The sequence below is a fragment of the Salmo salar genome, unplaced genomic scaffold (genome assembly GCF_965601325.2).
Source record: "Salmo salar unplaced genomic scaffold, fSalSal1 ptg000974l, whole genome shotgun sequence".
Lineage (NCBI taxonomy): Eukaryota > Metazoa > Chordata > Actinopteri > Salmoniformes > Salmonidae > Salmo > Salmo salar.
In genome coordinates this window covers 295720-323674 of record NW_027675573.1, presented here as the reverse complement: position 1 = coordinate 323674, position 27955 = coordinate 295720, and the positions used below count along the sequence as shown (strand labels likewise).

General features: G+C 39.0%; 1 protein-coding gene and 1 long non-coding RNA gene across 2 annotated transcripts in view; one reads left to right on the top strand and one right to left on the bottom strand.

Moving 5' to 3' along the window:
* Positions 1-27955, top strand: part of LOC145877365 (uncharacterized) — a 446358-nt gene that overhangs the window by 185684 nt on the left and 232719 nt on the right. The window lies entirely within an intron of this gene.
* Positions 141-27950, bottom strand: LOC145877354 (uncharacterized). Its single transcript, XM_082972670.1, has 3 exons — positions 27932-27950; positions 21456-22357; positions 141-2793 (listed from the first exon to the last, which is right to left on the bottom strand). The coding sequence occupies exons 1-3, from the start codon at positions 27948-27950 to the stop codon at positions 1360-1362; spliced, it is 2355 nt and encodes a 784-aa protein (XP_082828796.1). The 3' UTR covers positions 141-1359.

The window sequence follows — 27955 nt, the reverse complement described above, 5'->3', positions numbered from 1 at the left end:
ATAAAACATGTATCTTTTGTCAGGCTGAATGTTTGAAATATGAGGTGATTTGAGTCATGCTTCTTCAGTAGTGGAATAAAGACAATTAGAATTTGAATGTTGTCAATAAATGCTGGAGTGATGTAGGATTGTTAATACAATTGATTATAGACCAATTTATTATACTGAGTCCATGTGTATAGGCTGCAAGGACATTGAATTTAAGTTGTTTTCAAGTCAATGAAAAAAACGACATCTTCTCAACTTTCACTTTCAACTAAAACTGAATGTGTATTGGATGTTGGGCATAGTCTTATTTTCAACATCTTTTCAATTACATTTTGCTAGGTGGGATATTTTCCATGCATGGAAAGGGGTTGGAGGCAAAGGACAAATAAATAAGTGCTACGAAACATAACAAGCATTTCACAAACACTACAGTGTATAAATAAGACGCATTAAATAAAACCACAATGAGGACAAGTTTTCATTAATCATTGGGTACATCGTACGAAAAGCATCAGAATTATCTTAAATAGGGAAATAATTCAAGTTCAGAATCACAACATAAAATACATAGGCATTTCATCATTAAGTCCTTTAGGAAATAATGTCTGGTGGGCTGTCCAAATCAATAACCAATAAGCAGAAACAGTTTGTGATGTATTGAAAACCTAAACATAACATGTGCTATATACACAAACATCTGCCACAATAATCATATTACTTGTATTTTTATTAAACAAGCACCTTATAAACTGTACAAGCACCAGAAACACTTGTTTTGACAAGTAGCAATAAATCACTGATATCGATTAGGGGGGAAATCAGGTTGAACGTGATGTTGAAACTAACACAACTAAACAAACACATGGAAATGGGAGATATATTTTACCTCACTGATTAGAGGACAACCTGCAGAAGACAGTCTGCTACATTTGGGAGTGATGCATTTAAATGTAGGGGTCACTAAACAAAGGAACACAACACTTATTTGTCATAACTCATCGCTAAAATCATTTGTGTGACAGGAGGGAGATGAGGTTGCACATCCTGTTAAACTAACAGCTCAAAAACCACACGGAATCTGGGAATAATGTGTACATCCCTGGTTAGAGGACAATTTGTAGAAAACAGCCAGATACAGATACATTTGAAGTGTTGCATTTTGATTCAAGTGGGTCACCAACGTGGTAAGTGTAACGACCCTTTCAGAGCCTGAGGCTAATATCCATATCATGTTGATGAAGGGGCAAACGTTTAGGGTTCTACATTGTCCTACTACAATGTGTTAACATTCTACATTGTGAAATTAATTTATTGATATCATGAAACAACTCCATGTATTTTCTGATATTTGATCAGAGATCTTTTATCAGATTATCTCTGGTCAGAGCTAAGAGGTTTCTTTCCTGTGTGTGTTCTCTTGTGTACAGTCAGATTGCGAGATGCAGCAAAACTCTTCCCACATTGATCACAGCTATAAGGTTTCTCACCTGTGTGTGTTCTCTGGTGTAATGTCAGCTGGTCAGATCTAACAAAAGTCTTCCCACACTGATCACATGTATAAGGCTTCTCCCCTGTGTGTATTCTCCTGTGTACAGTCAGACTCCCAGAATGAACAAAATTCTTCCCACATTGATCACAGCTATAAGGTTTCTCTCCTGTGTGTGTTCTCTGGTGTAAAGTCAGCTGGCCAGATCCTGAAAAACTCTTCCCACATTGATCACAGCTATAAGATTTCTCTCCTGTGTGTGTTCTCTGGTGCACAGTCAGCTGCCCAAATTGACCAAAACTCTTCCCACATTGATCACAGCTAAAAGCTTTCTCTCCTGTGTGTATTCTCTGGTGTAACATCAGTTCGCTAGATCTTGTAAAACTCTTCCCACATTGATCACAGCAATAGGGTTTCTCTCCTGTGTGTATTCTCTGGTGTAGAGTCAGATTGCTAGATGCAGCAAAACTCTTCCCACATTGATCACAGCTAAAAGGTTTCTCTCCTGTGTGAGTTCTCTGGTGTAATGTCAGCTGGCGAGATTGAACAAATGTCTTCCCACATTGACCACAGCTATAAGGTTTCTCACCTGTGTGTGTTCTCTGGTGTAATGTCAGCTGGTCAGATCGAACAAAAGTCTTCCCACACTGATCACATGTATAAGGCTTCTCCCCTGTGTGTATTCTCCTGTGTACAGTCAGACTCCCAGAATGAACAAAATTCTTCCCACATTGATCACAGCTATAAGATTTCTCTCCTGTGTGTGTTCTCTGGTGTAAAGTCAGCTGGCCAGATCCTGTAAAACTCTTCCCACATTGATCACAGCTATACGATTTCTCTCCTGTGTGTATTCTCTGGTGTCTTGTCAGATTGCCAGATCCTGTAAAACTCTTCCCACATTGATCACAGCTATAAGGTTTCTCTCCTGTGTGTGTTCTCTGGTGTAAAGTCAGCTGGCCAGATCCTGTAAAACTCTTCCCACATTGATCACAGCTATAAGATTTCTCTCCTGTGTGTATTCTCTGGTGTCTTGTCAGATTGCCAGATCCTGTAAAACTCTTCCCACATTGATCACAGCTATAAGGTTTCTCTCCTGTGTGTATTCTCTGGTGTAGAGTCAGATTGCTAGATGCAGAAAAACTCTTCCCACATTGATCACAGCTAAAAGGTTTCTCTCCTGTGTGTATTCTCTGGTGTAATGTCAGTTCGCTAGATCTTGTAAAACTCTTCCCACATTGATCACAGCAATAGGGTTTCTCTCCTGTGTGTATTCTCCTGTGTACAGTCAGCTTCCCAGAATTAACAAAACTCTTCCCACAGTCAGAGCAGCAGTGAGTTCTCTTCCCTGTGGATCTCTGCAGGTGTTTATTGAGGTGTTCTGATCTGGAGAGACTCTTCTCTGCCTCTTCAGCATCATGAGGTTGTTGAGGCTCCCCAGAGGACCCACGATAGTCCCGTCTCTCTCCTGTGTGAACAACAAAGTTAGACAGATGATTAAAGGCCCACAACAGCAGAAATCCACTGTAAAAGGTGATGCCAACAGCGTAGCCATGATGTTGTACAACAATTGACATCTGTAATGAATGTAAAAATGATTTGACAATTGTCTTAAAATGAGCAAGAATAGTCATATTTTGTCTTGTTTTCACATAAGTAGTAACATCGATGATTGTAGGCTAGAAATAAGTTATTCATGTTGTTGAACCTCTAAGCAGTGTGCCAGACGACTTTTGGTCTCCAATATTCTGCCCCTTTCTGTGTTTGGACTATAAGGGCGACACAATTTGGTTGCAGAAACTCCTCCCTGCTAATAAGGAAACCACTAGTTATGGATGTAGTATATCTGGTAATGAGGAAACCACTAGTTATGGATGTAGTATATCTGGTAATGAGGAAACAACTAGTTATGGATGTAGTATATCTGGTCATGAGGAAACCACTAGTTATGGATGTAGTATATCTGGTAATGAGGAAACCACTAGTTATGGATGTAGTATATCTGGTAATGAGGAAACCACTAGTTATGGATGTAGTATATCTGGTAATGAGGAAACCACTAGTTATGGATGTAGTATATCTGGTAATGAGGAAACCACTAGTTATGGATGTAGTATATCTGCTAATGAGGAAACCACTAGTTATGGATGTAGTATATCTGCTAATGAGGAAACCACTAGTTATGGATGTAGTATATCTGGTAATGAGGAAACCACTAGTTATAGATGTAGTATATCTGGTAATGAGGAAACCACTAGTTATGGATGTAGTATATCTGGTAATGAGGAAACCACTAGTTATGGATGTAGTATATCTGGTAATGAGGAAACCGCTAGTTATGGATGTAGTATATCTGGTAATGAGGAAACCACTAGTTATGGATGTAGTATATCTGGTAATGAGGAAACCACTAGTTATGGATGTAGTATATCTGGTAATGAGGAAACCACTAGTTATGGATGTAGTATATCTGGTAATGAGGAAACCACTAGTTATGGATGTAGTATATCTGCTAATGAGGAAACCACTAGTTATGGATGTAGTATATCTGGTAATGAGGAAACCACTAGTTATGGATGTAGTATATCTGGTAATGAGGAAACCACTAGTTATGGATGTAGTATATCTGGTAATGAGGAAACCACTAGTTATGGATGTAGTATATCTGGTAATGAGGAAACCACTAGTTATGGATGTAGTATATCTGGTAATGAGGAAACCACTAGTTATGGATGTAGTATATCTGGTAATGAGGAAACCGCTAGTTATGGATGTAGTATATCTGGTAATGACGAAACCACTAGTTATGGATGTAGTATATCTGGTAACGAGGAAACCACTAGTTATGGATGTAGTATATCTGGTAATGAGGAAACCACTAGTTATGGATGTAGTATATCTGGTAAATAACCACTAGTTATGGATGTAGTATATCTGGTAATGTGGAAACCACTAGTTATGGATGTAGTATATCTGGTAATGAGGAAACCACTAGTTATGGATGTAGTATATCTGCTAATGAGGAAACCACTAGTTATGGATGTAGTATATCTGGTAATGAGAACCACTAGTTATGGATGTAGTATATCTGCTAATGAGGAAACCACTAGTTATGGATGTAGTATATCTGGTAATGAGGAAACCACTAGTTGTGGATGTAGTATATCTGGTAATGAGGAAACCACTAGTTATGGATGTAGTATATCTGGTAATGAGGAAACCACTAGTTATGGATGTAGTATATCTGCCTGGAGCAAAAATGGTGAGCGAAGATGATCGTTTTTCACAATGTATTATGAATATTACAGCGCACTATCAGGACAAGATCAGGAGTGCTACTCAAGTAAACTCACATTAAGTTCTGTCTATTCACTAATTCAGCACTGTGGGGGAAAACTCAGGAGAGTTCTCATAGGCTGACAGCAAAAATAGCCTCCATTTACAGGTTGCATATGAGTGCATTTCACATTACTTTTGGATTATAATTGTAAAGCTCGTTTGAACCTCCTGCTTAATATGTTTGTGTTATTGTCGCAAATCAACTGCTTTACACTTAAAAAACACTTCAACCAGTAAAATGCTCTTTGGCTAGCTTTAACATCAGCCTGACAATGAGGCTTTGTACACTAAGTGTTTAACAAATTGGCCCATAACTTCACCTAACAATAACATAGACCTACTGTAGGACCCATAACTTCACCTAACAATAACATAGACCTACTGTAGGACCCATAACTTCACCTAACAATAACATAGACCTACTGTAGGACCCATAACTTCACCTAACAATAACATAGACCTACTGTAGGACCCATAACTTCACCTAACAATAACATAGACCTACTGTAGGACCCATAACTTTATCTAACAACAACATAGACGTAGGACTATAAATCATTTAATATTTCAGGTGAAACATGGACACTAAAATGTCTGTCGTGACGTTTCATAACCTGATCACCAGATAATTTTGTGAATAATCCCACTAGGCTATTCTGTAATGTGTTGTCATTCTAAATGTCCTGAATAAAGGAAAATAGCTCTGTGTGTTGAACAATAGCCTATCCATCAAGGAACAGTTCTCTACACATTATGAGCTAAGTATCTCTGTGTCCAGACAGACTAACGAGACCCCACTGTAAATCAAGCAGACAATAACACATTATAAACATGAATTTGTTAGGGATGTTGGATCCAATGTGCAGCACAGCATAACTGTCTTTACCAGAGTAATGAATGAAGAAGCACTTTGGTTGTTGTAGCATGTCGTGATGTTTGTCATGTGACTGTCATTCAGAAAATGATTTCGTGGATCAGCTGATGATAGTTGAACATGTGACTGTAACTAAACAGCTACAGTATTAAGAATTATGTGTAATTATTGAAGAACCACGTTAATGACAGTATCCATTTGGGTGTTGTCAATAAAGTTAAGGTGACTCTCGGTTAGAACCATTGGATTTAGTAAACTGAAATGATTTAGGATTTCTGTGCCCATGAAAACTGTTTTCCCAGCGTAACATAAGGAAACACTAAATGTTACATAGGTAGAGAGCATTTCAGAAATCTGAATACAAAAAACTGTCCTAACAGGACAATAACCTAAACCACAAGGCCAAATCTACACTGGAGGAGCTTACCAAGATGACATTGAATGTTCCTGAGTGACCTAGTTACAGTTTGGACTTAAATCATCTTGAAAGTCAATGCAAGACTTGAAAACGGCTTTCTAGCAATGATCAACAACCAACTTGACAGAACAGGAAGGATTTTAAAAAGAATAATGAATATTCACATGAAGATCAGTCTCCTATTGGATGACATCACGACTTCCCATCAAGCCAACTCCTTGAAGGCCTTACTATGACATCACTCACTCCTTCTAGTTTGCAGTTGTTAAAAAAACACTATTTTGCTCAAAACATTTATTTGTTTCCCATTAGTGTGTTTATACTTTACTGTATTTATATATCACTTTTCAACAGGAAAGGACGTCATGAACAATTCCGACAGTACAAAAACATATTCAAGTGTAGAATGCCCTTTTAAAATCACACATTAGTTCAACAACTGCAGAGTTTGTGTCCCTGTTTTATAAGATAGTACTCACTGTATTTACTGGTGTTAATCAGATCAATGTCCCTGTTTTATTAGATAGTACTCACTGTATTTACTGGTGTTAATCAGATCAATGTCCCTGTTTTATTAGATAGTACTCACTGTATTTACTGGTGTTAATCAGATCAATGTCCCTGTTTTATTAGATAGTACTCACTGTATTTACTGGTGTTAATCAGATCAATGTCCCTGTTTTATTAGATAGTACTCACTGTATTTACTGGTGTTAATCAGATCAATGTCCCTGTTTTATTAGATAGTACTCACTGTATTTACTGGTGTTAATCAGATCAATGTCCCTGTTTTATTAGATAGTACTCACTGTATTTACTGGTGTTAATCAGATCAATGTCCCTGTTTTATTAGATAGTACTCACTGTATTTACTGGTGTTAATCAGATCAATGTCCCTGTTTTATTAGATAGTCCTCACTGTATTTACTGGTGTTAATCAGATCAATGTCCCTGTTTTATTAGATAGTACTCACTGTATTTACTTGTGTTAATCAGATCAATGTCCCTGTTTTATTAGATAGTACTCACTGTATTTACTGGTGTTAATCAGATCAATGTCCCTGTTTTATTAGATAGTACTCACTGTATTTACTGGTGTTAATCAGTTCTCCAGTCTTCTCTTCTTCGTCCTCCTCTAATGTGACAGTAATCTCCCCCTCTTCATCCTTCATTCCAAAAACGTCTTCATCTTCTTTCACTCTGAACGCTTCCTCTTCTTTCACTGAAACGTCTTTCTCTTCTTCTTTCACTGTAACAGCCTCACCCTCTACTTGTTTTTGTATTGTAACAGCCTCCTCTTCCTCCTCTTTCACCAGAGCTTCTTTCTCCGTCCAGCAGACCTCCTCTTCTTTATCAGGAGGAGAGTAGCTTAGTGAACTTATGGTCGGGGATAATAGCTAGTTAGCATTAGCGACTAGTGCTAACTTGACCAGACAGCTAGTTGACTTACAACGTAAATATTACATAAAATGGAGTACTATGTTTAAATCACAGTGGCGATTAAACCACGAAATTGTCTAAAGAACTTGAATGTTCCGACTTTGTCGGCTAGCGAGCTACCGAGGTGGCTGCAGTTGTTGAAGAAGCGTTCCGTCCACTAGATTATACGTCACACTAGAAACATCGCCTGAAAGACACATATCGCCATCTGCTGTCTGGAGGGAGGAAACGCAGTTGAGGAGGGAAAACTATTTTTATTCTTTCATTGAATTATAATATTATAAAGCAGTTTAGGGAAACGTTTTTTTCTCTCTATTAAATATGAATATTATATCAACACGTACAAAGAGCAACAAGTGTTGTTTGATTAGTTCAGATTTTTTTCTGAGAATTTAAAACAAACTCTACATCTACTCCACATCTGTATTTCTGATTCGGTCAAATAACTAGATATCAAAATAAGCACCTAGTTATTGATACCCTTGATAAAGACGAGCAAAAATTACTGTATAAAATAAATAAATAAACTTTACCCACTACCAGGATATTTTAGCCCAAAACCTGGTTACCTCTCTGCTAGGAGGCTGAAACTTGGCCATAAGTGGATCTTCCAGCAAGACACATCAACATCCATGAAGAAATGGTTAATTGGGCACAAAATCAACATTTTCAATGGCCATCTCAGTCTTCGGACTTGAACTCCATTGAAAACCTGTGGTTTGAATTGATCAGGGCAGTCCATAAGACAGACTAAATAAATCAAGGACCTGGAGAGATTCTGTATGGAGGAATGGCTTGTTCGACATTGCAAGCGACTGCCGATTGACTGATCTACAAATTCCCTGTTGCTGCTGTTGAAAGAAGCGTTCCGTCCACTACATTATACGTCACACTAGCATCGCCTTAAAGCCCCACATGATGTATTGTTACACCATGTAGGAGCAGTATAGACCTAGTCTGTTCATTATATACATCTACATGATGTATTGTTACACCATGTAGGAGCAGTATGGACCTAGTCTGTTCATTATATACATCTACATGATGTATTGTTACACCATGTAGGAGCAGTATAGACCTAGTCTGTTCATTATATACATCTACATGATGTATTGTTACACCATGTAGGAGCAGTATGGACCTAGTCTGTTCATTATATACATCTACATGATGTATTGTTACACCATGTAGCAGCAGTATGGAGGTACAGTGGGGGACAAAATTGTTGACACTCTTGATAAAGATGAGCAAAAACGACTCTATAAAAAAAATTCAAATACTGAGCTATATTGTGTCAAAAATACAGGGAAATGATTTTATACTAATACAATAGCTCAGAGAAAGATATTTAGTTTAACATGTAATTCTCAAAAGGTAGGGGTCTGAATTATTGCCACCCATGTTTTCAATACTCCAGCACCTTCCCCTTGGGAGAATAAAGACACTGAAATGTTTTATGAGATTAGAGAACACATTGGGTGGGATCTTCAAGCCCAATACCAAACCAATCAGGTGGTTGTTTGATGAAATGAAGCTTCAGACGCCATTGATGACGTGCTGCTGATAAAGTGATACAGGCATCGGTACACTGCTTTGAAGTTTACTGCTTAGCGATTTGGACGCAGGCGTCGTAGCTCCGGTATCAAAAGTAACATCCCTACTGACAACAAGGCAGCAGAGTCTACCGTGCTAATGCGTTCCCACTAGATATCACAACCACACAGTATATGAAAGCATGAGGTGTGGCTGACGTTTACAAGCTGGAGCTAAATACCGAGCTAGCATACAAACTCTGTAGCACATAGTGCATTGTGGGTAGTTTAGAAGATATCCGGAAATAAGTCAAGAAATATGTAACAACGCAAAAACATAACTGTTTGTACTTATAGGGAACCATATCGTGACTACAACTAGCTTACTACGTCTTTAACCACACTGTGTTGTTACACTAGCGAGTAAAAATGAATGCTTCCTATACTTTAACCTTTTGTCTGAAAATTAAAATAAACATTTTACTCAATTGCGTTACCCACTCCAGTCAGCAGATGGCGGTGTGGGAATTTAAGGTAATGCTGTTGGTGTGACGTATAATGTAGTGGACGGAACGCTTCTTTCAACAGCAACAACAGTTAGTCAGACACCACGGTAGCTTGCTAGACAAAATAGCCGAACCGATAAAGCTCTTTAGACGCGTTAGTGTATATTAGCCACTGTGTTTTAAACCCACTTCTGTCGTCTAGTTAGTTATCAGATTTAATTTCATATTTACGGTGTTGTTGTTATTATTCAGCTAGCGGGCTGGTTAAGTTAGCATTAGCCTAGCTAGCTAACATCTCCGACCATGAGTTCACTAAGCTACTCTCCTCCTGATAAAGATGATGTTGTTGTTGAACTGATGTGTGGTGTTAGAGGGGAAATATTCAATAGCTACATCCATATTGTTACTTTTAAATTAGTTATTTATGGCCATTGAGTCTTGAAGAATATAACACATGCCTCATGAGCTTAGTTCAACTGTTGTACCCCATCAGAACCCCAAATAAGCTTTTTATACTCCAATGTTTAGAAACAATTTAAATGATAAACAAACACTGTAAACACACACTCAAAACATGGTTAAAACTATGTTGATATCATGGATGGTCAGTCCTTGCATCCATAGGTCCGTCTATGAATTTGAGAGTAGTTACATTTCTCCAGCCCCATCATCATCTTATTACCAAATCAGTGGTGGAATTACAGCTTTGTTATTGTTTGAACTGCAGATTAATTGGTTGATTGTGTGGCTTGTTTAAAGGGACAACCTAGTTTTAAAACAGTAACAAAATGGCTGCCCAGAGGCTTGGTTTGGTAAGCAGCTGAGGGATGGGGGCTGGAGAAATGTAACCACTCTGAAATTCATAGAGAAAGCTATTGTAGCAACCGTAACCCAACACCTAGCGACCTCGTCAAGAAGTTCAGACATCTTGGCGTAACAGTTATAAGCTGTTGACTTGACAGTCGCTGGACCCAGGTTTGAGTTCAGCTCAGGACTACCCCCTGAATTCACTACACTCTGAATACAAGGACTGGCTGGCCATAAGGTCAAAATTATAGTTTTAACCAGATTTCAAGGCTATACAGTGCTTGTTTACAAACAGTGGCGTTTTTCAAGCTTATGTTTTGGTTTCTGATGGGGTAATACAGTTGAAACATTTCAGGCATTTCTAAGTTATATTCTTCAAGAATCAATGGTTATATAGTAAATGGGTCTTTCTATAACTGCCAGTGTAGATTTTCCTGTGGGGGTCAAATTGTTAGAGCTGTTGATAAGTCATTAGCTGTGTTAGAATACTCATACTAACCGTACTATTTGTGATGTTAATTGAGTATATAGTGTGCTTATTGGTCATAGTATGATATAGTTAGTATGCCAAAACCTCCCGGATGTCGTACTAAATTCGCCATAATATGACGTAAACACGCAGTACGTTAGGGCCCATAATGCAATTCTTCAGGAAATGGGCGTGGCTTCACATCGTTTTCAGATTTGAAGAAAATTGCAGAAAATATGTAGCCGAAGTCCAACGAGAGCCGATACAAATTCATTGCTTTAACTAATTATGACAAATGTTAACAAAATGTTGAGCAATGTAATAAAATAATTACTTTTCAAATAAGTTACTTTACACGTCATTTTGGCTGACTATTTGCTAGCATGTTATTACAGCAGTATGTACCGGTATGTTAACTAGCTACCTAACGTTAGTTGGCTACTTATACATCAAACTTGCCAGTATATGAACTATATTCTATCTAACTAACTACCCAACGTTTATTGACTTGATTATTCCCGTCATTCTTAGCTTAGCTAAATGGTATAGTCGTTGTGCTTTCTCAATGGACATTCGGGTGCTTTCATAAATTCACTCTGATTGACTATCTACTCTGATTTCAGAGCACTCTCGTCTGAGTACCAGAGAGCAGAATAATGAATTTACTAGCGCTCAACACCCATTCAATATGTCCAGGTGTCAGTAAACGTAGGCAACAAAAACCGTAAATAAATGTTTTCCAGCAGCACAGTTACAGTCACCCTGGATAACATGAAAACTGCCTAACAGCTCTGCTAGGGCGAGTAAAATGGTCAGAGTCTCATTTGTGTCTGGAAGTAGCAAAGATAATATTCAGAATACATTGTGAAAAACTAAAATCTTTGCTCACCATTTTTGCTCCAGGCCGATATAGTACATCCATAACTATCGGTTTCCTCATTAGCAGGGAGGAGTTTCTGCAATCAAATTGCCCTCGTGCCACAATTTTAGCAAACACAGAAAGGGGCCTATATTGGAGACCAAAATTCGTCTGGCACACTGCTTAGAGTTTCAACAACATGAATAACTTATTTCTAGCCTACAATCATCGATGTTACTACTAATGTGAAAACAAGACAAAATATGACTATTATTGCTCATTTTAAGGCAAATTTCAAATAATTGTAACATTCATTACAGACGTCAATTGTTGTCAGACATCATGGCTCCGCTGTAGGCATCACCTTTTACAGTGGATTACCGCTGTTGTGGGCCTTTAATCATCTGTCTGACTTTGTTGTTCACACAGGAGAGAGACGTGACTATCGTGGATCCTCTGGGGAGCCTCAACAACCTCTTGATGCTGAAGAGGCAGAGAAGAGTCTCTCCAGATCAGAACACCTCAATAAACACCTGCAGAGATCCACAGGGAAGAGAACTCACTGCTGCTCTGACTGTGGGAAGAGATTCACCTCATCAGGCATTAAAATTCATCAGAGAGTTTTACTGACTCTAGTGGTCTGACGAAACACCAGAGAATACACACAGGAGAGAAACCTTATAGCTGTGGTCAATGTGGGAAGAGGTTTGCTGCATCTACCAGTCTGACTCTACATCAGAGAACACACACAGGAGAGAAATCTTATATCTGTGGTCAATGTGTGAAGAGTTTTGCTCGATCTGGAGAGCTGACAGCTCACCAGAGAATACACACAGGAGAGAAATCTTATAGCTGTGATCAATGTGGGAAGAGTTTTGCTGCAACTAGAACTCTGACACTACACCAGAGAAAACACACAGGAGAGAAATCTTATAGCTGTGATCAATGTGGGAAGAGTTTTTGTCGATCTGGAGTGCTGACAGTGCACCAGAGAAGACACACAGGAGAGAAACCTTATAGCTGTGATCAATGTGGGAAGAGTTTTACTACATCTTTCTATCTGACTAAACACCAGAGAATACACACAGGAGAGAAATCTTATAGCTGTAATCAATGTGGGAAGACTTTTACTCAGTCAACCAACCTGGTATCACATCAGAGAACACACACAGGAGAGAAATCTTATAGCTGTGGTGAATGTGGGAAGAGTTTTACTCAGTCAAACAGCCTGGTATCACATCAGAGAACACACACAGGAGAGAAATCTCATAGCTGTAATCAATGTGGGAAGAGATACTCTGATAAAAGATCTCTGATTAAACATCAGAAAATTCATGAAGGAGTTGTTTCATGATATCAGTGAAATAAAATGTAGAATGTTTTAACATTGTAGTAGGAGTATTTTAATGATGTCACAATGTAGAACCCTAAATGTTTGTCCCCTGTTCTATTGATTTCAACATGATATGGATATTAGCCTCAGGGGGAAATCCAGGCTCTGAATTGAAAGAGTTACTATTTATGTGATTTAACAAAAAGTACTAACACAAAAAGAGCTGTGTTACACTTACCACGTTGGTGACCCACTGGAATCAAAATGCAACACTTCAAAATGTAGCGAGCTGTTTTCTACATGTTGTCCACTAACCAGGGATGTACACATTATTCCCAGATTCCGTGTGATTTTTGAGCTGTTAGTTTTAACAGGACGTGCAACCTCATCTCCCTCCTGTCGTACAATTGATTTCAACATGATATTAATGAGTGATGACAAATAAGTGTTGTGTTCCTTTATTTAGTGACCCCTACATTTAAATGCATCACTCCAAAATGTAGCTGACTGTCTTCTGCAGGTTGTCCTCTAACCAGTGAGGTAAAATATATCTCCCATTCCATGTGTTTTTTTAGTTGTGTTAGTTTCAACAGCACGTACAACCTGATTTCCCCCCTAATCGATATTAGTGATTTATTGCTACTTGTCAAAACAACAGCGTTTTTGGTGCTTGTACAGTTTTATAAGGTGCTTGTTTTAAATAATACAAGTAATATGATTATTGTGACAGATGTTTGTGTATGTATTACATTTTATGTTTAGGTTTTCAATTTATCACAAACTGTTTCTGCATTTGGACTACTGATTTGGACACGTTTAAGCTGTGACATTGGGGATATCTCACCTAGCAAAATATCGTAGAAAATAAGACTTTGCCCGACATACAATATAAGTTTGGTTTTAGTTGAAAGTGAAAGTTGAAAAGAAAACAATTTAATTTCAACATACTTACAGCCTATACACATAGTCACAGTACAATAATCAATTATATGAACAATCCTACATCACTCCAGTATTTATTTACAACATTCAACTACTAATTGTCTTTATTCCACTACTGAAGAAGCATGACTCAAATCACCTCATATTTCGAACATTAAGCCTGACAAAAGATACATTTTATGCCTCACCATTAAGTGAATTATTGCTAATACATATTAACAAAGGGGTGTACATTTGGGTTTTATATTTCATGTTTAATATTCATGTAACATTTAGTAATCATAATTATTTATGCAACCAACTGATAATTTTTGGGTACAATTACATTGACATTGTTGCCCTGCTTTTAGAATATCAGGAATCATTCTCAGATGTGCCAACCCAAATGTACTAGAGCATGACATTGGGGACTGGGCCCCGATCCAACAACATGCCTATCTAGTGAACCCTGAAAAGAGAGAGAAGCTCTGCAGTGAGGTGAAAAGTTACTACGGATATTGCAGGAGTTTCCTCTTGAAATCAGACATGTCCGTGGTAAGGACAACTTGGTTTCTGATTGTCTCAAAGGTGGGCAGTCAAAAAGATTTGTGTTTTGCGTTTAGCCAGTGTGTTGCCATGGATCACAATTTATTATGACTGCATGTTTTTACGTGTTGGAGATGAGTTTTGTTTGGGCTCGTTCCAAGAGGATGAGAGTTCTAGAAGCTAGTGGGATTTAGGAAGAGGAGAGTTCTAGAAGCTAGTGAGTTTTAGGAAGACGAGAGTTCTAGAAGCTAGTGGGATTTAGGAAGACGAGAGTTCTAGAAGCTAGTGAGTTTTAGGAAGACGAGAGTTCTAGAAGCTAGTGAGTTTTAGGATTCTATAGTAAGAAAAAGGATAAAGAAAAAGGATCAAAAATATTTCGATTGTATATATATATATTATTTAGAAATGTGTTTTTCTTGTTTTTAAATGCTGACACGTCTAGCTCGTTAGCAGGTCTAGCTCGTTAGCAGGTCTAGCTCGTTAGCCCGTCTAGCTCGTTAGCCCGTCTAGCTCGTTAGCACGTAGGACGCACTGATTGGTGTCACCTCGTTAGTCAGTATGTGTTACACCTGTGCTGGCTTGTCCATCTCGTTAGTGGGAAGGTGTTTCACCTGAGCTGGTCCAGGTTCTATTTAAGAGTGTCTGGCCCAGTGCTCCAGTTGTCTTGATACATGTGGAGAGTCAACACCTTTAGTTGCTCCACCTTTTTGGTTTACTTCCTGTCTTTAAGTTTGGTGTGGGATTTTCTTTTGTTTGTCTCTTCTTGGGCAGATTTAGTGGGTCTCATGGTGGGTGTCTTTTAGCTCCCAGTTGTTGTTACTAGTCAACTTTCAGTGGACACTGAGAGCAAAACTGCAACATTATGTTATAATACTTTTATTGCATCAAATGGTTGTTTTATGCAACAGAATAGAGGGTTCTTAGAACTATTGTGTCTGTGTGTTCTACTGAGGATGGGCCTCTGGGAGAAAACACTGACAGGAGATTTACAATGTCTTTTGGGTGATAAAACCTAAAGAGACTGCATTCCAGAACATGAGTTAATGTTTCTGTTATATATGGTACCAGGGAGAGATGACCCCAGGGCCAGACCCTGGTCTCTACACAAAGAGTACTGTTTTTACAGCAGATACTGTCATACAAATCTTAAGCTTGTGACCAGTTCTATACATCTGTTGTTGGTCATGTAGGTTGAATCTTGGCTTTAAAATACCTTTGTACTTTTGTATCGTGGTTCTCAACGAGTCATCTGGGAGTGATTCGTCGACCAGCCATCATTATCGTAGAGCACTCAATTGATTCACCCTATATTTGCGTGTTGTATTGACCTGCTCCCTTATTAATAAGTTAATAAAGATTTAGTTTAAGTATAACTCTGACTTGTGTGATAAGTTTGTCTCCTCATTTGATGTTAAAGAAATTAATCACCACATTTGGGGATGTGAATCTTGACTTGGTGACCGCTCCTGGTGACCTGGGTAAATGGTGCACCAGGGATCCCTCTAACTTGGGATCTCAGGGAGACCACACTTCATGAACGGAGCAAATGGACTCACCTTTGATCTGAGAGGCAGTGAGCCGAGTGGATACCATCAGTATAGTATATACATCAGTACATCTCCAGAGGCAGCGAGCCGAGTGGATACCACATTTCGAACGTAGTTTAAAAAGAAAGAGGTGAGTGAAACACGCAAAGTGGAGTTTTTAGAAAAGCCTCGTAGGCTCTGAGTGTGTATTCCTGTGTGGAGGTGTAAACAGGGCCCAGTCAGGAGGCTCTGAGTGTGTATTGCTGTGTGGAGGTGTAAACAGGGCCCAGTCAGGAGGCTCTGAGTGTGTATTCCTGTGTGGAGGTGTAAACAGGGCCCAGTCAGGAGGCTCTGAGTGTGTATTCCTGTGTGGAGGTGTAAACAGGGCCCAGTCAGGAGGCTCTGAGTGTGTATTCCTGTGTGGAGGTGTAAACAGGGCCCAGTCAGGAGGCTCTGAGTGTGTATTCCTGTGTGGAGGTGTAAACAGGGCCCAGTCAGTAGGCTCTGAGTGTGTATTCCTGTGTGGAGGTGTAAACAGGGCCCAGTCAGGAGGCTCTGAGTGTGTATTCCTGTGTGGAGGTGTAAACAGGGCCCAGTCAGTTGGTATTCAGCAGTCATAAAGCCTAATTTACTTTAATGAACTACTAAAATAGTGATTTTGTCAGACAGCATAGACAGCAGCTCTACACTTTATTGACTGACTGATCCATTCATCCTTCCATCCCTCCTCAGCCTTCCTCTCCTCTGAAGACCCAGTGAGGGTGAAGCTCAGTCAGAGAGCTGTTGAGGGACTGGTTAGGAAGAACACTTCTACAGCCAGAGAGGTGAGAGGTCACACATGGTTTAGATGGTAAATATTTATGTCCCCTTAGTGGTTCATCACGTCAGCAAAAGGGAATATGTTCCATCATCTATATTTATTTACATTAGTGCAAATTGTCCACTGATATCGGTGTAATTTCTCACCCCTTTAAGCTGTATGAAAGTGAATTTCCCCTTAGGCATACATACATGTTTCTTGTTATTACCCGAGCCACCTGAGCCACTGCCTGTTCACCCGCTATCATTCAGAAGGCGATATCAGTACAGGTGCATCAAAGCTGGGACCGAAAGACTGAAAAACAGCTTCTATCTCAAGGTCATCAGACTGTTAAACAGCACAGAGAGGCTGCAGCCTACATATAGACTTGACATCATTGGCCACTTTAATAAATGGAACACTAGTCACTTTAATTATGTCCCTTTAATAATGTTTACATATCTTCCATTTCTCATCTCTATGTATAAACTGTATCTCAGTCTATGCTGCTCTGACATTGTTTATCCATATATTTATATATTCCTAATTCCATTCCTTTACTTAGATTTGTGTGTATTAGGTATTTGTTGTGGACAAGCATTTCGCTACACCCGCAATAACATCTGCTGAACACCTGTATGTGACCAACAACATTTGATTTATGAAGGTCATTTGTGTAAAATGTACTTTTCCCAGCATATCTTTACATTGCTTATGCATATTCAATGGCCGGACTGCATCCAGACTATGTCAAAAGCCCATCCTGGTAGATCTGAACCTAATGCAGCTTGGAGTGATCAGAAGTCACATTTAGGTGCCAGGTGTAACTGAGGCCATAGATGCTCCATATCCATTACTTTGAGTGTTTTATATAATATGACTAAATGTGTTTCTGTGTTGCAGGGACAGTCAATAAATGGAACAGCAAGGCCACAGAACATGACATAAGCAGAGCTGTGGGAGACCACCTCAAGCCCCTGGTAGAGCCGGGGGTGGTGTTTACCACTCCACCACACCTTCAGCAGGCTGGAAAAGTGGGATTGATACAGTTTTTCATACTAAGGTGGACCAATAGTTTGTTGATTGGTCAGTCATTGGGTAAATTTGTTTTACAATGTGTTCAAATCAAATCAAGCTTTATTTATACAGCACATGTCAGACATGGATGCAACACAATGGCTTCACAGGAAAAAACTATGAAAATAATCCGAAACATTTAGTACACAAATATGAGGATAAAAAACAGAAGACTAACAACTGAAAGACTAATGAGCATTGTAAGGAATTGCCATTGATTAAAATATCAACAATATGATGCAATATCCAACCCAAAATATAACTTGTTTTTTAGGAGGGGCTCTGAAAGACACTATGGGGGTGTCCACTGGAAGTTGACTAGTAACAACAACTGGGACCTAAAAGACACCCACCATGAGACCCACTAAATCTGCCCAAGAAGAGGAAAACAAAAGAAAAACCCACACCAAACTTAAAGACAGGAAGCAAACCAAAAAGGTGGAGCAACTAAAGGTGTTGACTCTCCACATGTATCAAGACAACTGGAGCACTGGGCCAGACACTCTTAAATAGAACCTGGACCAGCTCAGGTGAAACACCTTCCCACTAACGAGATGGACAAGCCAGCACAGGTGTAACACATACTGACTAACGAGGTGACACCAATCAGTGCACCCAAGACACATTTCAGTTGAATGCATTCAGTTGTACAACTGACTTGGTATCCCCCTTTCCCACGTGCTAATGTCCAACCTCAAAACATAAATGGAAAAACCAAAGCCTGTAACACCTTCCCCCTTAAGACAACAAATATATCCTATATTTTTGTTGGAAAAGTTTGCTCACCATCAACAGAAAACAACTTCCATTTCACATTATAATCAACTACAATGATTCACCTTCACCAATATAAACATGGTGTCTACTGGCTGTCAACAATTAAAAACAAGAAAAAACACGTATTTCTAAATAATAATATACAATCGTACTATTTTTTTCTCCTTTTTCTGTCTATAGAATCCTAAAAGTCACTAGCTTCTAGAACTCTCGTCTTCCTAAAACTCACTAGCTTCTAGAACTCTCGTCTTCCTAAAACTCACTAGCTTCTAGAACTCTCGTCTTCCTAAAACTCACTAGCTTCTAGAACTCTCGTCTTCCTAAAACTCACTAGCTTCTAGAACTCTCGTCTTCCTAAAACTCACTAGCTTCTAGAACTCTCGTCTTCCTAAAACTCACTAGCTTCTAGAACACTCGTCTTCCTAAAACTCACTAGCTTCTAGAACACTCGTCTTCCTAAAACTCACTAGCTTCTAGAACACTCGTCTTCCTAAAACTCAGTAGCTTCTAGAACACTTGTCTTCCTAAAACTCACTAGCTTCTAGAACACTCGTCTTCCTAAAACTCACTAGCTTCTAGAACACTCGTCTTCCTAAAACTCACTAGCTTCTAGAACTCTCGTCCCCTTGGAACGAGCCCAAACAAAAATCATCTCAAATACGGAAAAACATGCCGTATAACAAAACTCAAATCAAATTGTACTGCGCCGAATACAACAGACCTAACAGTGAAATGCTGACTTACGAGCCCCTAACCAACAGTGCAGTTTCAAAAACATACAGAAAAGAATAAGAGATAAAACTCATCTCCAACACGGAAAAACGTGTCAAAATAATATGTGATCCATGGTAACACACTGGTTAAACACAAAACACTAAACTTTTTAACTGCCCACCCTTGAGACAATCAGCAACCAAGTTGTCCTTACCACAGACATGTCTGATTTCAAGAGGAAACTCCTGCAATATCCGTAGTAACTTTCCACCTCACTGCGGAGCTTCTCTCTCTTTTCAGGGTTCACTAGATAGGCATGTTGTTGGAACGGGGCCCAGTCCCCAATGTCATGCTCTAGTACATTTGGGTTGGCACATCTGAGAATGATCCCTGATATTATAAAATTACATTATAAAATTATCCCTGATATTACATCAATATAATTGTACCCAAAAATTGTCAGTTGGTTGCATAAATCATTGATTACTAAATGTTACATTAATTGTAAATATGAAATATCAAACCAAATGTACACCCCTTTGTTAATATGTATTGGCAATAATTAACTTAATGGTGAGGCATGGAATAATAAAACACGTATCTTTTGTCAGGCTGAATGTTTGAAATATGAGGTGATTTGAGTCATGCTTCTTCAGTAGTGGAATAAAGACAATTAGAATTTGAATGTTGTCAATAAATGCTGGAGTGATGTAGGATTGTTAATACAATTGATTATAGACCAATTTATTATACTGAGTCCATGTGTATAGGCTGCAAGGACATTGAATTTAAGTTGTTTTCAAGTCAATGAAAAAAACGACATCTTCTCAACTTTCACTTTCAACTAAAACTGAATGTGTATTGGATGTTGGGCATAGTCTTATTTTCAACATCTTTTCAATTACATTTTGCTAGGTGGGATATTTTCCATGCATGGAAAGGGGTTGGAGGCAAAGGACAAATAAATAAGTGCTACGAAACATAACAAGCATTTCACAAACACTACAGTGTATAAATAAGACGCATTAAATAAAACCACAATGAGGACAAGTTTTCATTAATCATTGGGTACATCGTACGAAAAGCATCAGAATTATCTTAAATAGGGAAATAATTCAAGTTCAGAATCACAACATAAAATACATAGGCATTTCATCATTAAGTCCTTTAGGAAATAATGTCTGGTGGGCTGTCCAAATCAATAACCAATAAGCAGAAACAGTTTGTGATGTATTGAAAACCTAAACATAACATGTGCTATATACACAAACATCTGCCACAATAATCATATTACTTGTATTTTTATTAAACAAGCACCTTATAAACTGCACAAGCACCAGAAACACTGTTGTTATGACAAGTAGCAATAAATCACTGATATCGATTAGGGGGGAAATCAGGTTGTACGTGCTGTTGAAACTAACACAACTAAAAAAACACATGGAAATGGGAGATATATTTTACCTCACTGGTTAGAGGACAACCTGCAGAAGACAGTCAGCTACATTTTGGAGTGATGCATTTAAATTTAGGGGTCGCTAAACAAAGGAACACAACACTTATTCATCGATATCATGCTAAAATCATTTGTGTGACAGGAGGGAGATGAAGTTGCACGTCCTGTTAAAACTAACAGCTCAAAAACCACACAGAATCTGGGAATAATGTGTACATCCCTGGTTAGAGGACAACTGGTAGAAAACAGCTGGCTACATTTTGAAGTGTTGCATTTTGATTCCAGTGGGTCACCAACATGGTAAGTGTAACACAACTCTTTTTTTGTTAGTCACTTTTTGTTAAATCACGTAAATAGTACTCTTCCATTTCAGAGCCTGGATTTTCCCTCTGAGGCTAATATCCATATAATGTTGAAATCAATAGAACAGGGGACAAACGTTTAGGGTTCTACATTGTGACATTATTAAAATACTCCTTCTACAATGTTAAAACATTCTACATTGTGACATTAATTCATTGATATCATGAAACAACTCCTTCATGTATGTATTTTCTGATATTTGATCAGAGATCTTTTATCAGATTATCTCTGGTCACAGCTATGAGGTTTCTCTCCTGTGTGTGTTCTCTGGTGTTGAGTCAGAGAGCCAGAATCAGCAAAACTCTTCCCACATTGATCACAGCTATAAGATTTCTCTCCTGTGTGTGTTCTCTTGTGTGATGTCAGATGGCCAGATTGACCAAATCTCTTCCCACATTGATCACAGCTATAAGGTTTCTCTCCTGTGTGTATTCTCTGGTGCACTGTCAGCTGGCCAGATCTACCAAAACTCTTCCCACATTGATCACAGCTATAGGATTTCTCTCCTGTGTGTATTCTCTGGTGCACTGTCAGATTGCTAGATTGACCAAAACTCTTCCCACATTGATCACAGCTATAAGGTTTCTCTCCTGTGTGTCTTCTCTGGTGTAATATCAGACCCCCAGACTCAGTAAAACTCTTCCCACACTGATCACAGCTATATGATTTCTCTCCTGTGTGTGTTCTCTGGTGTGATGTCAGATTGCTAGATTTACCAAAACTCTTCCCACATTGATCACAGCTATATGGTTTCTCTCCTGTGTGTGTTCTCTGGTGCACTGTCAGATTGCTAGATTGACCAAAACTCTTCCCACATTGATCACAGCTATAAGGTTTCTCTCCTGTGTGTCTTCTCTGGTGTAATATCAGACCCCCAGACTCAGTAAAACTCTTCCCACATTGATCACAGCTATATGGTTTCTCTCCTGTGTGTGTTCTCTGATGAATTTTAATGCCTGTTGATGAGGTGAATCTCTTCCCACAGTCAGAGCAGCAGTGAGTTCTCTTCCCTGTGGATGTCTGCGGGTGTTTCTTGAGGTGTTCTGATCTGGAGAGACTCTTCTCTGCCTCGTCAGCATCATGATGTTGTTGAGACTCCCCAGAGGATCCACGGTAGTTAAGTATCTCTCCTGTGTGAACAACAAAGTCAGACAGATGGTTAAAGGCCCACAACAGCGGTAACCCACTGTAAAAGGTGATGCCAACAGCGTAGCCATGATGTTATACAACAATTGACATCTGTAATGAATGTAAAAATGATTTGACAATTGTCTTAAAATGAGCAAGAATAGTCATATTTTGTCTTGTTTTCACATAAGTAGTAACATCGATGATTGTAGGCTAGAAATAAGTTATTCATGTTGTTGAACCTCTAAGCAGTGTGCCAGACGACTTTTGGTCTCCAATATTCTGCCCCTTTCTGTGTTTGGACTATAAGGGCGACACAATTTGGTTGCAGAAACTCCTCCCTGCTAATGAGGAAACCGCTAGTTATGGATGTAGTATATCTGGTAATGAGGAAACCACTAGTTATGGATGTAGTATATCTGGTAATGAGGAAACCACTAGTTATGGATGTAGTATATCTGGTAATGAGGAAACCACTAGTTATGGATGTAGTATATCTGCTAATGAGGAAACCACTAGTTATGGATGTAGTATATCTGGTAATGAGGAAACCACTAGTTATGGATGTAGTATATCTGGTAATGAGGAAACCACTAGTTATGGATGTAGTATATCTGGTAATGAGGAAACCACTAGTTATGGATGTAGTATATCTGGTAATGAGGAAACCACTAGTTATGGATGTAGTATATCTGGTAATGAAGAAACCACTAGTTATGGATGTAGTATATCTGGTCATGAGGAAACCACTAGTTATGGATGTAGTATATCTGGTAATGAGGAAACCACTAGTTATGGATGTAGTATATCTGGTAATGAGGAAACTACTAGTTATGGATGTAGTATATCTGGTAATGAGGAAACCACTAGTTATGGATGTAGTATATCTGGTAATGAGGAAACCACGAGTTATGGATGTAGTATATCTGCTAATGAGGAAACCACTAGTTATGGATGTAGTATATCTGCTAATGAGGAAACCACTAGTTATGGATGTAGTATATCTGGTAATGAGGAAACCACTAGTTATAGATGTAGTATATCTGGTAATGAGGAAACCACTAGTTATGGATGTAGTATATCTGCTAATGAGGAAACCACTAGTTATGGATGTAGTATATCTGGTAATGAGGAAACCACTAGTTATGGATGTAGTATATCTGGTAATGAGGAAACCACTAGTTATGGATGTAGTATATCTGGTAATGAGGAAACGGCTAGTTATGGATGTAGTATATCTGGTAATGAGGAAACCACTAGTTATGGATGTAGTATATCTGGTAATGAGGAAACCACTAGTTATGGATGTAGTATATCTGCTAATGAGGAAACCACTAGTTATGGATGTAGTATATCTGCTAATGAGGAAACCACTAGTTATGGATGTAGTATATCTGGTAATGAGGAACCCACTAGTTATGGATGTAGTATATCTGCCTGGAGCAAAAATGGTGAGCAAAGATTTTAGTTTTTCACAATGTATTCTGAATGTGAATGGGGGAAAACTCAGGGGAGTAACCTCCATTTCCAGGTTGATGATGAGTTCATTTCACACTACTTTGGATTATAATTGTAAGGCTCGTTTGAATGTCCTGCTTAATATGTTTGTGTTATTGTCGCAAATCAACTGCTTTATACTTAAAAAACACTTCAACCAGTAAAATGCTCTTTGGCTTTTCCATCAGCCTGACAATGAGGGTTTGTACACTCTTTGCCAAATTGGCCCATAACTTCACCTAACAACAATCATACCTATGTAATGAACGAAGAAGCACTTTGGTTGTTGTTGCATGACACACATAGTGTCCTCTAGGACCCATAACAATAACATAGACCTACTGTAGGACCCATAACTTCACCTAACAATAACATAGACCTACTGTAGGACCCATAACTTCACCTAACAATAACATAGACCTACTGTAGGACCCATAACTTCACCTAACAATAACATAGACCTACTGTAGGACCCATAACTTCACCTAACAATAACATAGACCTACTGTCGGACCCATAACTTCACCTAACAATAACATAAACCTACTGTAGGACCCAAAACTTCACCTAACAATAACATAGACCTACTGTAGGACCCATAACTTCACCTAACAACAACATAGACCTACTGTAGGACCCATAACTTCACCTAACAATAACATAGACCTACTGTAGGACCCATAACTTCACCTAACAATAACATAAACCTACTGTAGGACCCATAACTTCACCTAACAATAACATAGACCTACTGTAGGACCCATAACTTCACCTAACAACAAATATAGGAAAATATCTGTGTGTGTTGTACAATAGCCTATCCATCAAGGAACAGTTCTCTACACATTATGAGTGAAGTATCTCTGTGTCCAAACAGACTAACGAGACCCTACAGTAAATCAAGCAGACAATAACACATTATAAACATCAATTTGTTAGGAATGTTGGATCCAACGTGGAGCACGGCATAACTGTCTTTACCAGAGTAATGAATGAAGAAGCACTTTGGTTGTTGTAGCATGTCGTGATGTTTGTCATGTGACTGTCATTCAGAAAATGATTTCCTGGATCAGCTGATGATAGTTGAACATGTGACTGTAACTAAACAGCTACAGTATTAAGTATTATGTGTAATTATTGAAGAACCGCGTTAATGACAGTATCCATTTGGGTGTTGTCAATAAAGTTAAGGTGACTCTCGGTTAGAACCATTGGATTTAGTAAACTGAAATGATTTAGGATTTCTGTGCCCATAAAAACTGTTTTGCCAGCGTAACATAAGGAGACACTAAATGTTACGTAGGTAGAGAGCATTTCAGAGATCTGAATACAAAAAAACGTCCTAACAGGACAATAACCTAAACCACAAGGCCAAATCTACACTGGAGGAGCTTACCAAGATGACATTGAATGTTCCTGAGTGGCCTAGTTACAGTTTGGACTTAAATCATCTTGAAAGTCAATGCAAGACTTGAAAACGGCTTTCTAGCAATGATCAACAACCAACTTGACAGAACAGGAAGGATTTTCAAAAGAATAATGAATATTCACATGAATATCAGTCTCCTATTGGATGACATCACGACTTCCCATCAAGCCAACTCCTTGGAGACCTTACTATGACATCACTCACTCCTTCTAGTTTGCAGTTGTTAAAAAAAAACACTATTTTGCTCAAAACATTTATTTGTTTCCCATTAGTGTGTTTATACTTTACTGTATTTATATATCACTTTTCAACAGGAAAAGTTTAAAAATCCCTGGAGGACTTCATGGACAATTCATACCGTACAAAAATATATTCAAGTGTAGAATGCCCTTTTAAAAATCACACATTAGTTCAACAACTGCAGAGTTTGTGTCCCTGTTTTATAAGATAGTACTCACTGTATTTACTGGTGTTAATCAGATCAATGTCCCTGTTTTATTAGATAGTAATCACTGTATTTACTGGTGTTAATCAGATCAATGTCCCTGTTTTATTAGATAGTACTCACTGTATTTACTGGTGTTAATCAGATCAATGTCCCTGTTTTATTAGATAGTACTCACTGTATTTACTAGTGTTAATCAGTTCTCCAGTCTTCTCTTCTTCGTCCTCCTCTAATGTGACAGTAATCTCCCCCTCTTCATCTTTCACTCCAAAAACTGCATCTTCCTCCTTTTCTTTCACAGTAACATCCTCCTCCTCTTTCACTCTGAAGGCGTCTTCCTCTTCTTTCACTGAAACGTCTTTCTCTTCTTTTTTCACGGTAACAGCCTCACCCTCTACTTGTTTTTGTATTGAAACAGCCTCCTCTTCCTCCTCCTCTTTCACGAGAGCTTCTTTCTCAGTCCAACAGACCTCTTCTTTAGCAGGAGGAGAGTAGCTTAGTGAGCGCATGGTCGGGGATGTTAGCTAGCTAGGCTAGTGCTAACTTAACCAGCCAGCTAGTTGACTTACAACGTAAATATTACATTAAATGGGGTAGCTAGTTGTTTCCACATAAGTATGTTTAAATCACAGTTACAGTTAAACCAGGAAAGTGTCTAAAGAACTTGAATGTTCAGACTTTGTCGGCTAGCGAGCTACCGAGGTGGCTGCAGTTGCTGAAGAAGCGTTCCGTCCACTAGATTATACGTCACACTAGAAACATCGCCTGAAAGACACATATCGCCATCTGCTGTCTGGAGGGAGGAAACGCAGTTGAGGAGGGAAAAGTATTTTTATTCTTCATCGAATTATCATATTATAAAGCAGTTTTTGGGAAACGTTTTTTTCCTCTCCATTAAATATTAATATTATATCAACACGTACAAAGAGCAACAAGTGTTGTTTGATTAGTTAAGATTTTTTTATGAGAATTTTAAACAAACTCTACATCTACTCCACATCTGTATTTCTGATTCAGTCAAATAACTACATATCAAAATAAGCACCTAGTTATTGATACCCTTGATAAAGATGAGAAAAAATTACTGTATAAAATAAATAAATAAACTTTACCCACTACCAGGATATTTTAGCCCAAAACCTGGTTACCTCTCTGCTAGGAGGCTGAAACTTGGCCATAAGTGGATCTTCCAGCAAGACACATCAACATCCACGAAGAAATGGTTAATTGAGCACAAAATCAACATTTTCAATGGCCATCTCAGTCTTCGGACTTGAACTCCATTGAAAACCTGTGGTTTGAATTGAACAGGGCAGTCCATAAGCGCAGACAAAATAAATCAAAGACCTGGAGAGATTCTGTATGGAGGAAGGGTCTAAGATCCCACCCAATGTGTACTCTAATCTCATAAAACATTTCAGTGTCGTTATCCTCAGTGTTGTTGCATAACAATCAGGCAGTAGAACAACAATAATCATCACCCTCTTGACCAATCTTCCCTCCCCTTAACATTGGTTTGATTCAGACCCTGTCAGTGTACCAGGTGGACATTGGGTTGATTCAGACCCTGCCAGTGTACCAGGTGGACATTGGGTTTGATTCAGACCCTGTCAGTGTACCAGGTGGACATTGGGTTGATTCAGACCCTGCCAGTGTACCAGGTGGACATTGGGTTGATTCAGACCCTGTCAGTGTACCAGGTGGACATTGGGTTTGATTCAGACCCTGTCAGTGTACCAGGTGGACGTTGGGTTGATTCAGACCCTGTCAGTGTACCAGGTGGACATTGGGTTGATTCAGACCCTGTCAGTGTACCAGGTGGACATTGGGTTTGATTCAGACCCTGTCAGTGTACCAGGTGGACATTGGGTTTGATTCAGGCCCTGCCAGTGTACCAGGTGGACATTGGGTTTGATTCAGACCCTGTCAGTGTACCAGGTGGACATTGGGTTTGATTCAGACCCTGCCAGTGTACCAGGTGGACATTGGGTTTGATTCAGACCCTGCCAGTGTACCAGGTGGACATTGGGTTTGATTCAGACCCTGTCAGTGTACCAGGTGGACATTGGGTTGATTCAGACCCTGCCAGTGTACCAGGTGGACATTGGGTTTGATTCAGACCCTGTCAGTGTACCAGGTGGACATTGGGTTGATTCAGACCCTGCCAGTGTACCAGGTGGACATTGGATTTGATTCAGGCCCTGCCAGTGTACCAGGTGGACATTGGGT

Coding starts and splice junctions, on each gene's coding strand:
- LOC145877354 (XM_082972670.1), bottom strand. Junction 2,794..21,455: donor AACCTCATAGCTGTGACCAG/AGATAATCTGAT, acceptor TGCTGCTCTGAC/TGTGGGAAGAGTTTTGTTAA.